This window comes from Dicentrarchus labrax, unplaced genomic scaffold (assembly GCF_905237075.1).
Source record: "Dicentrarchus labrax unplaced genomic scaffold, dlabrax2021, whole genome shotgun sequence".
Taxonomy (NCBI): domain Eukaryota; kingdom Metazoa; phylum Chordata; class Actinopteri; family Moronidae; genus Dicentrarchus; species Dicentrarchus labrax.
Window position 1 is genome coordinate 20,228,534 of NW_026136701.1, and position 11,933 is coordinate 20,240,466.

Below are 11,933 nucleotides of genomic sequence, written 5' to 3' on the forward strand. Positions count from 1 at the left end.
GCTTTATGGTGGAGATTTCTACACATTGCAAACTGATCCGCTCAGCACTTACTAAAACCACTGATGAAATGTAAGAAATGCTTTGACATCAAAGCTGTGTCCCAATTATAAACCACTTATTCATTCTAAACAGGTTTTGAATATAAAGCAGTGAGAAGATGAGAAGATTTAATATTCAAAGATGGTCAGTGTGGACACTAAATACGACAATAATCCAACCAGCACAAACAAAATTAAAATAACTTTGGATCGTTCCACAGACAAATAAACAAAAAGAGTATTAAAGAGTATCTTTGGAAAATCTTTCTGGGGAAACATTTTGCTTTCTCTCTGTGTCGTCTTCCAAAGACGTAGTTTAATTAACTTTCCTTCCAGTTCAGCATTTCTTTTCAAACATAATTTAATTTAAAACACAAATTAATAGATTTTTTTTAAAAAAGGGGGTGGGGGGTTGTGCTGGTCAGACTATAAAACCCAAATGGGCTTATGAAAGAAAGAACAGGAACAATGACTACACTTCAATTTGAAAAAAACTATGACATCATTATAAAACACCGTAGCATAATATATAAACTAATAACCAGTAATTGTCAACTAAAATAATATGATATAACATATGTATGTCTTTATGGGAGAAGAAAGTACACCAATTTTCCGCATACTAACTACAAAAATAGTATACTATAAATCATACTATGCCTACAGTATGCACTATGTACTATGTTAGTACAGTTTGCACCACATGTTTTACACTTTTACAGTTCAACTCTTCACTTACTGGCGGAGTCGTCATAGACATAGCTGCGGCTCTTGGTGCCATTGACCCCCAGAAACACCTTGTAGTTGTTGTCTTCATACCAGTTGAAGGACAGGACCCTGGAGCCGCCTCCCTCTGGGTATCCGCAGAAGAGGCTCGACACACTGGACATCAGCTGGGTGAATGAGGACGGACCACCGGCTTGAAACAGAGAGGAAACCGCCTTCAGGAGTTCCTGAGAGCTCTCCCGCTCAATCAGCTGTAAAAGTCATACAGAGGGGAGAGAGTCTCTCAGCGGTCAGTGCATCTGTTAACCTGATCAAGTTTTAAATCATACATTTGACAGATCCGTCAGTGGTCTATAACAGCTTACATACATACATAGGGCAGCTAATGTCAGCACACTAACATGCTCTCAATGACAATGCTGATGTTTAACACGTACAATGCACGTTCACCATCTTAGCTTAGTTTGATAGCATATAGCATTAAGCACCGACCACAATTACAACTAATGGTAATAATGTTTTGCAAGTGTTTGGTTATAAATCAAAGAAAATGGCGACCTGCTGGTGGTGCTAGAGGAAAGGTCAGAGGATCACCAATATGATGACACTAAGATCATTTCAGTCTGGACTATAGTGCTGGACCGGCTGACAGACCGACACACTGCTAGCATGGCCTAAAAATAATGATTTAAATGTACAATCCTTGAGATCATATACTAACAGTCCAAAACAACTATTACATAAACAACAAACTATTTTTACTTGACACAGGGTAAACACATTGAAGCATGATTTAACACACACACACACACACACACACACACACACACACACACACACACACACACACACACACACACACACACACACACACACACACAGACACACACAGACACACACACTCACACAAAGGGAGATGGATAATGCCATCTAAAAGCCAGGCAGCATCAGACCAGATTGCAGGTGTTTCCTGCTTTTCCTTTTTTTTTTTTTTATCTGATATGGTAGCATCAAAAACACCAGGTGCTACAACTCATTTATTTCCAAAAGATATTTGACCCAAGTACAGTACAAACACCCACACCAGCTTACACGCCCCTTCAGAGGAACCCGGACTGGTTGCCAGTGTGTTGCCAATATGTCATATTCTTTGACTCATTTGGGGTCCTCGCTGCTGCCAACCAGGGCCAAATATCACCCGAACCTCCAACAGGATGAAGGAATGTTGCTATAAAGTGTAAATAATTAGCTTTGAGCTATTTGACCTTTTGTCAGATAATTATTTAACAGATAGGGATATTTATGTCCTTCATATTCATTCATACTGTGAATTGGATAATATAAACGATCACAAGAAAACAATAGTTTGAAAGATAAGCAAACATGTTGGACGGACGCCTCTCCTCGCATGATGAGGATAGTCGCAGGGTGGACTAAATATCCTCCAATTGATAGAACAAAAATAGCTTCATACAAGTGGATTTCTCCCCGGTGTGTATCATTTCCTTTCTAAAGAAATAAGGAGGGTGCTGCCAATAATTTGAGTTTTATGTTTAAAGTTTTTACTAAAAGATTGCTCCAAAGATTTAATCAGACATATAATAATATAATCAACCTAAAATGTCCTCAAATCTGAGAATCTTCAGATGATCTCATAATGGATCAGATTTTAGGAGGAGTTCAGTTTTTCCAGGAATATTTGTTCATAAGCCTTCATCGTTACTAGCCTGGCTCCGTAATCCCCTTACGGTATTAAGACTATATTGCAACACTGATAATCAAACTGCTTTCAGTCTGAAAATGACTCATTGTCCCCCACTCAAAGCAAACGTTTGAACACACACACACACACACACACACACACACACACACATTCTAAAACACAACCCTGATTTATTTCGCTTTCCCTCCCTTTTCCTCCCCTTTCTTATTTCTCCTCTGACACAAACACACACTGGCTAAATTGAGAGGAAGGAGAGGTGGGTGATGTGAGCATTTGGCTCGACTTTCTGTCACCACGGTGACACAAAGGTCCCACCTACAGGATGTGTCACCTCAAAGGAATGCTCCTCCCCCTCCCCACCCCAACCCCCACCATCTCTCCCCCCCTCTCCCACACCCTGGCTAAGGTGATGATGGGATACACCACCCCCTGGGACACACGGTGAACGTGCTGAAACACACAACACAATCCCAGCCAGTCTTTGTGTGCGTGTGTGCCTAAATTAGTATGTAACTAAACCATTTTGTAGCGATTCATTCATTCATTGCACAAATTATTAGACAAAAAAGGGCATTTTAAATCATGTTAAAGTTCTTATATTACTTTTCCATTTCTATTCTGTTTCATATTTTATATTATATATTTTACTGCTTTGCTTGTTGGTTTTTATTTATTTTTCATTGTTTGTTTTTATCTCTTCTTTTTTTATCTTTTATTGTTTATTTCTTTGTCTTTTTTTATTGTCTACTTACACCAATTAGCCATTACATTATGAGCACTGACAGGTGAAGTGTATAACTCTGATTATCTGGTTATCATAGCACCTGTCAGTAGGGGGGGGTATATCAGGCAGCAAATGAACATTTTGTCCTCAAAGCTGATGTGTTAGAAGCAGGAAAAATGGGCAGCATGAGGATTTGAGCGACTTTGACAAGGGCCAAATTGTGATGGCTAGACGACTGGGTCAGAGCATCTCCAAAACTGCAGCTCTTGTGGGGTGTTCCCGGTCTGCAGTGGTCAGTACCCATCAAAAGTGGTCCGGGGAAGGAAAAGCAATGGACCGGGGCGGCCAAATGCCACAGAGATAGAAATTGCATGTGCACAGATACACACACACACACACAACCAACCACTATCATACATATACATGCATATGCATATACTGTACATAAGTGCACGTACACACACACCCTCACACAAATCACTTGAGCCAACAAAGACCTATCAACATTTGTACAGTACACATGTAGGCTGTACTCTAGGCACACATACGTACACCCCACATTGTTGAGCCCATCACTCAGCCTCCTCCTCTGTGAGCGAATCTCAAACAGGGAGCAGCGGATGAGGCGAGTTTCCTGCAGGGCTAAAAATACTGATGCCTCTGATCCTGCAGGGTCGAAGAGCAGCTGGAGTGAAAAAGGATAGATGGACTTTGGAGCACTTACAAGTTGGATCTTCTCCGACGTCTCCTTAAGAACCCGTCCCCAGAAGTGCAGGTCAATCCCCTCAGAGCTGCTGTCCATAACCTGAGGCATCTGGGGAGACAAAGTCACAAGATGCATCAGTCAGTTCATACAGTGTTTTCAACGTGAGATGAATACAGATAGAATAAGAGATTAAACACAATTAGCTTTTTGTTATGTTGTATGATGACCATCACTGCTCTTTTTAAATTATGTCCCATGATTCTCTTAGACAAATAAACACATTCATATCTAGCAAGAAAAAAGCAAGTTGCTGGAAACTGAGTACTTCCAAGAAATGCATGCTACTAAGAGGCACACTTTCTGTACCTAGACCTTACTGGCAGTTCAAAACTACATCACGTTTTTCCATTTGGCCTTCCTTTTTTTGTCACGCAATTTGGGTTTGTGGAGGAACTGAACCTTTATTAAACTAGAAATCAATTGTTCAATACGGAAACTCACAACATTATTCCCCTTAAGTGACTTCATCTGCTTGAGAAACCATTAGCAGTAGGTGTTAGAAAATGCCTGGTCAGGGCACAGTGCTGAGGGCTACGGAAAAGACAAACACACACATGTGATATCCTTCCTCTCGCATTCCTTGCACTTGCATTTCAATGAACGAAGGAAGGAGGGAGGAGGTGCGGGGGAAAGCGAAAGCGAGGGAATAGGAAGGGAGGGTGTTGAGAGGTGGATGGGAGAAGGGAGTCAGGAGTGTAATCAGGAGAGAAAAATTTGTTACAAGGCAGAGGTCATGGTGGTAATGGGCTTTAAATTGACCAAAGCTAATGGGTTAAATGCAGAGATCCCTACTAAGATGCTACTGTACTACTAATACTTTACTACTTTACTTGCAATGCAGCAGTTGTCTATTTACAGCTGGTGCAGAATGAAGCAGCACAACTTCTTACGAACACTTGACGTAGGGAACCCATCACTCCATTCCTGGCTGAATTACAACGGCTCCCCGTCCGTTACCGCATCTCATTTAAGATTATTGATTACTTTTAAATGGTCTAGCTCCTCTTTATATTTCAGAACTCTTAACTCCGTATTCAGCTCAGAGACCCAAAGAAAATCTAATGTTGTTAAAAGTTCCATGGTCCGATCTTGAAACAAAGGGGGATCATGCTTTTACTGTTTTAGCTCCAACACTGCCGAACCCCCTCGATATCAGATCAGCTGAGTCAAAAGCATTTAAAAACATACCTATACATTTTTATAATATTTATTATAATAGTTATTTCAAAATAACTGACAGTGTCCGTACCTCCCTTGATGGTGTGTGATACTTTAAATTCAGACCCATGACACAAATGAACTCAAAGATGAATAATAATAATAATGATGTGAAGTCATCACAAACACACTGATTGAAAAAACACCTTAGAGCTATGACATATACGTTCTGGGGTCTGTGGGAACCCCAGTCAGTAAGATTAGGGTTAAAGGACCAGTGTGTAGAATTTAATGGCATCTAGGGTTGAAGTTGCAGACTGCAACCAACTGAATACAGCTCACCTTTCAAGCATGTAGGAGAAACTACAGTGGCCATAAAACTCACAAATAACATAAAAAGCACAAACATGGTTTGTCCTTTTTTGGCTACTGTAGAAACATGGCGGTTCAAAATGGCGGACACCATGGAAGAGGACCCGCTGCATCCTTTTTTTCAGGTGATTATACACTACTGAAAACAACAACTGATAAATTTCAGTCCTGAAGTCTGGTTTACTAGCAACAACAGCTAGTAAACCAGACAACCAGGTGTGCTGGCAGCTATGTTGACTGAACTCTTTAGCTCAGCACATGTTGGTAATGTATTTATACGAGACGCAGCATCACGTCTTAGAGAATACCTCACAGGCTGTAGGCGGGGTCTAGCTAAGCACATTAGAGAAACAGGCCAAGAGGGATAATGCCGTGCCAACACCCTGAGCCAGTCACCTGACCTCACTCAGGCTGAACCCGAACACACATATAGAAGAAACTGGAAGGCGTCAAGGGGAAAAAAGGTTAAAAATAGCAGTTTGTTTATGCTTAATGCTATTTTTACTTTCTTTATTCTTCTGTAAAAGATTCGAAGAAACATCAACTTCTGAAAGGGGTTAGAGTTCTTTCATGAATACATGTTTTTTTCTTTCATTAAAAGGATGATCTGTTCTGCCTCCACCCTGTTTCTTGCTTTCCATAAATACTTGTGTAAACTGTTTGAAACAGAGCCTGTGGTTTATACCGAACGCCAAATAAAGTTAGTGACTTGAGTGAACAGGTCTAGCAGAGTCGCCTGGAAGCTAGAATCAGGGCCTCACATCCTGGCATCACCACATAGCTCTACATAGAACAATATTGTGCAACAGTTCACTATTCAGATCACTATTCTAAGCACTAAAGCAGCTCAGACACAGCTGCAATCACAAGGAAGCACATCTTACATTAATCCACAACTTTAGCTAGAGCTGTTATGGTTAACCCGGAGAACAACATATCAGTATTAAGTCAGCCCGGTTAGGTATTTTTAGATTTACGACTATTAAAGGGTCAAAGCCAACAGAATCAACAGGCTGATTGCACTCGACAAGGTTGTAATACATGGATTCATACTATATTTAAATGTTCATGTGCTTTCTCTCTGAAAATATTTATTGGTGTACTATTTTAACATCTTAAAAAATAGAAAACGAATGAGTGTCCTCAGAAAAAAGTTTGTGGATATTTCATATTTTCTTACAGTCAACGAATCCAATAACAAAAACAACGCTATCAGTTGGAATTGATCCAACAATTGCAGCTCCATTGTTTTCCAAGAACGACTACATAAATGAGCCACACTCTTACACTGCTGAACTATGTTCATTCATTACTATGAAGCCGCACTGAAAATAGTCCTCAACAAATGCACTCCTGTTAAACTGATGTTTGCTAAAAACTATAATGACTGCTGTTTCAGGAACTGACTGAGAATTGTACTGAGACTGACTAACAAATTGTTGGTTTTGGTCTTTTTATGAGATTGTTGACAGTAAGAATAACCTTTCTTATCCAAAGATTAGTGTGAACCACATTCATCCCTGCTGGTCCACTGGCTGCCTGTCATTAATCAAACAACTGCCACATAATCAATTCCATGAAATGAGTGAATTCATGTAAAAAAATTTAAAATAAGACAATAAGACTGGCCTTCGCTGCCAGGACAGTAAGAGGGACATCATTTTTCCAACGAACGCAACCTTCAGAGGATCTCTCAGTGGAAATAATGATCACTATGTCAATAAAAGAAAACTCATTTCCACAATAACAATATCAATGATCATAGCCAAGCAAACAAGAAAAGGGAAGAGTAAAAGGAGGAGTAAAAAAAAATAGAGAGGAAAGAATGGATGTAAGGAACAGCATCCACTTTACAAGAGGAAAAGCAATGAAGGTCATCAGAAATACAGGAGAAACACTGACATTTACAATATGAATAAATATGAATAAATTAAATACCACTGTTGCAAGTTCAAACAACTGACCATTTTGAAGATTTTGAAGAAGTCAAGATTAGCATATAGGATGTCCTCTATCCTCTGCAGCCTTTGCTGGCTGAGGGCACACATGGCGTTGCGGACCCCGTGGAGCCCCATGCGACTGGGGAAGATGATGAAGCGCTCAAGCAGGGGCTGGCTGCAGGCTATGTCTTTCAGCTGCAGGTCTGGGATACCAAAAGCAAACTGGAGAATGTGTAAACAAAAAGAAAAGGTGGAATGATGAATTTATTGTGGGAAATATTATTAAAAATGGCTTTTAAAATGTGTTTTAAAACCACAGAGAAATATGTAAAAAAAAATATGCAAGTTCTTCAGTACTGTTTTGACATAGGCCAAGATGCCCTAACATGAGCCACGACTCATCCCTCCAAACTGCACCTGTTCTAGTCGTATTCTTGCATTGACAAGCTGGTAGACTACAGAGTCCGAGAGGCCGACGTCTCGCAAGAGGAAGGCCGTGAGAACCTCGTCATCCTTCAGAATATCATCTATCTTCAGCCCGCGGCCTAGAGGAAAAACCAAGAGCAGAGATTGTGAAAGGTTAGACCACATTGACCTGCCCAGCGCTGGACTACACGGAGGAAATGATTCACAGCAGGAGAGATTGGCAGAGATTTGATGCTTCAGGGAAAATCCAGTGAGTAAGAGGATGTGTGTTAAGAATATTCCTAACAATACATTAAGTTAATTCTGATTTAAGTAATATGAAAAATAACCTTTTTTGAGTGACTTCAGGCCTGGTCGTGAACAATCCTACGCATGTAAATGACCACAATAATGTGAATATTACCGGGAGGGAAGTGAAAATGGAGTATATACACCACTATACTGGATAAATCTTTCCATAACTGACACATGCTTTCGTAATAACAACAATGATGAAATGTCGTTTTTAGCCACCAGATGATCAAAAATGAAAGAGAGAGCGAGGAGCTGCTGTGATGAACACAAAACACTACCAGAATGAGGATGTGCCCAACACAACAAGACAGAAGGGATTATTGTTGTAAAACAGCATTGTGTAACTAATCTTTCTTGTCAGGTTAAGATAAGAGGTTATAATAAACTCTTTAAAGGAAAATTGCATCCACTTTTGCTTTTACATCTTGACCTGAAAGCTACAATCAACTGACTTGTGTCAAGAATATTTTTCTCTTCTGATTACAGAGTTGGGGAAAAAAAGGCTTTTACTAACCGATTTACTCTCAAGAGAAGTGCTACTGTCTGAACCATTTCTCACATTTGCCCTTTACCTGACAGCAAAGATGGGCTGTTGCGTAACATGTCCATGAAGTTTGAGAAGGACGACACATCATGCCAAAGACGGCCAAGCTGCTGGACCTCCATCTCATTGAGCAGAAGCTCCTGGGCATCGACATAGAACCGTGCCAATCTAGAACAATTAAAAATCACACTGAATTAGTCTAATTTAACTACATTATATAGAATATCAAATGAAATGTAGATGAGTAAATTACAGGGAACAATTGGAGAAATTAGAAGGTTTCTGCCACAGTGGAAGTTTACGTGGTTTGATTAGGCTTACACTGAGTTGTTATAGTTGGAGACAACGCCTGGAGACTCTCCTCCGGTTGGATATCTGAAGCAGGGGTTGTTGGCATTGCAGAAGATACCCTGGATCCAGGGTAGAATCCCTGTTGAAGGCATTGCCTTGTTGGGGAAATGACCTGAAGAACCAGACAACACATTTCAGGGCATGTCGAGGGCTTTTGAAGTGATTTGCCAAAGAGTTAACATGTTATTCTCTCAATGAAAATAACTCTAGAAGGCACTGTCACATTATTTCACAGCTCATTAATAAATGATAATACATTTTTCTTACATTCATGTTGTCGGTATAGTGGATTGGCCTTTCTCAGCCACACCAGACCAACAAACAACAGCACTGGCCAGCAGATCTCAACCAGGAAGCGGACCTGGACAGAAAAAAGAAATATACACAGAATCTGATCCAGTACAACAGCCCTGGAACAAATCATATTCAGCTTCTGTTGGGACTTTATCAGCGAGGCGTTGGAAGCTGTAGTTTGTGGCGTTATTCTATTGAATTGCGTTATGTTTAATACTTTTTTTTAAGGTTTTGTCCAACCTCATTCACATTGATGACAATACCTTCTGTCTCCTGCGGAGAGTCCAATTCTTCCACAGTAACAGGCGGATTTGGGAGCCTGTCTTCATTGCTCCGCAGCTTTACCCCCAGAAGGGGTCATCAGACTGTGACAAACCTGCAGATACACAACTCCATCAGTGATGATACTCACAAAGACATTGGATTATTGAGCCTACAAGAAAAGGCAGAAAGACCCAGGACTACGGTTCTTTGATCTGTAGTCCACTTGTCTTGGATCAAATTTGATTTACTCCACAAGCTCAACTGTTGTTAATTTTGGTTTAATTTCACAATCGCCAAAAAGACTGCTTTTATGAAAAATGTAATAGTACTTCTGCATATCTACTACAACTAATCAATCCATTGACCTATTAAAACTCCCCATCAGGAAAGACATGCAGACATTTGGGGTCTACATTGACTTTGCTTTGACTTTGATCTGACACTGACTCAAACTAATGGCCTTAGCATTAACTTAGAAGGTGGTTTTGACTACAACCATGGACAGACCATCCTTCAAACCACTTCTTGGAAAGCATACGCCCTGCTGAAGTGCTCCTGAGCAAAACACCACCAGCTTTAAGCTATACTGAGTTGGCAAAAAGAGGAAATCCCTACAGGAAAATACAAGTTGGTATAACATTACAAAAATGATTAAAATGTTGGTATGTGTATGCACGTGAGACAGTGCATCTGATTGATGTATGCAATTTGTACCTGCTCTATCATGCAGACAAATCCACACAAATCACATTTACAGGTTATTTGCAGTCAACCTCAGAGAATGTCAAACATGAAGAGTAATTTGTTCAGAAGGACATGTCCAGTAGATTACCGCAGACTGGCAGACTGAGCATGCAGGGACACAAACACTTTGTCGAGAAAAACAAGAGAATGAAGACTGTGAGACTGAAACAGGAGAGTAAAGGCTGTCAATTGTCATCTGACTTCTCAGAAATCACCTTATTACCAAAACGGTAATTACACGACAGGACTTCCTCGCAAGACTGACACAAACGAGAAGTAATTTTGTGGCAAACATGTCTCATCATTGAAGAAGTGCTGCATGTTGAAGTAACTGATACAAGAAGCCATAAAGGTATAAACTATATACTATATTTAAAGCACTCGCTTGGATCTCTGTTTTCACACCATTACATTATGTAAAAAGCTACAACAGCAATTAGCAACCATCTACCTGTCAGCTTATAGCATTTCTTATTTTGTCAACAAAACAGTTCATTTTGGTCCTTACCTCTTATGGAATGATATAAAAGTCGTACGACATCTAGAGAAACAGCTTCACAAAGTAATGGAACATATTAACCAAGGTAGAAGAGCTCGGTACGACTCCTAGCTGTCCACTCTCTCCTCTGCCTGCAGGTCAGCAGCACTACTAATCTGATCTGCTCTAATCTCCCAGCTCAACATGGGCAGGCAGAAAAAAAGACAACAGTCATCCATTTTGAGGCAGAATTAGGGGGATCTGTGCTGGAGAGGACAGGGGGTGACACTGGTGTAAGAAAGGCTGTCCTGTAATAAAAGAGAGCTCAAATGTTTGCCAAAAAGTGTCCACAAGCAAGATTTACCTGCACAGTTACTGCCGCTCTGCAATAAAGTCTTTCGATTTAACACCTACAAAATAAATCAGAGGTTTGACTTGGTTACACGGGAGCTTACCAGACTCAGAGATAAGACATTTGTTGTTGTTGTTAGTCGCTGCTTCTGTGTCGCACGCATCTGAAATGACTCACTCCTCTGAGTAGCTGTATAAGGTGGAGCAGGTGACATGGGTAATAAGGTTGGGAGAATGCAAAGACAATAGCCCATTAAAGCCACTTGTACCTGTTGTGAACCACGTGTACAGCAGACATAGCTTACCCTAAAACTGAGGTGAATTTAAGGCTTAACCTCATATGACATCCTGCTGGCTCAGGTAGTCACACAACTCCAATGTCTCTGATTTGTCAAATACAAATTATAGCAAGGACATAGACTGGATTCATGGTTGAAACACACAACAGAATAAGCAGTATAAATAATACACATAAATAAAATGTAAACCATTTTAAAAAAGAATCACGGTTCTTTAAGGCACTGAACAAACATTGGAACAGAGCTGAAATGATTAGTTGATTCGTCAATGGGAAGAGAATTATTGGTAACCATTTTAATGATCCAATGTTTGAGTCGTAACTGAGCAAAAACTCTGTTTCCAGGTTCTTGGATTGTGACAATTTTCTGCTTTTCTCTGCTTTCTATTATTGCAAATGTGTTTAGATATTGAGCGATTGGTCAGAGAACAGGTCTCCTTA

General features: G+C 40.2%; 1 protein-coding gene across 2 annotated transcripts in view; it reads right to left on the reverse strand.

Moving 5' to 3' along the window:
- LOC127365711 (retinal-specific phospholipid-transporting ATPase ABCA4-like) overlaps positions 1-10,992 on the reverse strand; it is a 36,768-nt gene extending 25,776 nt beyond the window's left edge. For both annotated transcript variants that reach the window (XM_051404105.1, XM_051404097.1), the window contains exons 1-9: positions 10,874-10,992; positions 9,621-9,733; positions 9,331-9,424; positions 9,034-9,175; positions 8,741-8,880; positions 7,866-7,993; positions 7,473-7,670; positions 3,937-4,026; positions 779-1,016 (exon numbers count right to left, since the gene is read on the reverse strand). In XM_051404105.1, the coding sequence (XP_051260065.1) occupies positions 779-1,016; positions 3,937-4,026; positions 7,473-7,670; positions 7,866-7,993; positions 8,741-8,880; positions 9,034-9,175; positions 9,331-9,424; positions 9,621-9,686 (1,096 nt within the window). In that variant the 5' untranslated portion in view covers positions 9,687-9,733; positions 10,874-10,992. The remainder of the gene's footprint in view (positions 1-778; positions 1,017-3,936; positions 4,027-7,472; positions 7,671-7,865; positions 7,994-8,740; positions 8,881-9,033; positions 9,176-9,330; positions 9,425-9,620; positions 9,734-10,873) is intronic.
- Between the last annotated feature and the right edge of the window lie 941 nt (positions 10,993-11,933).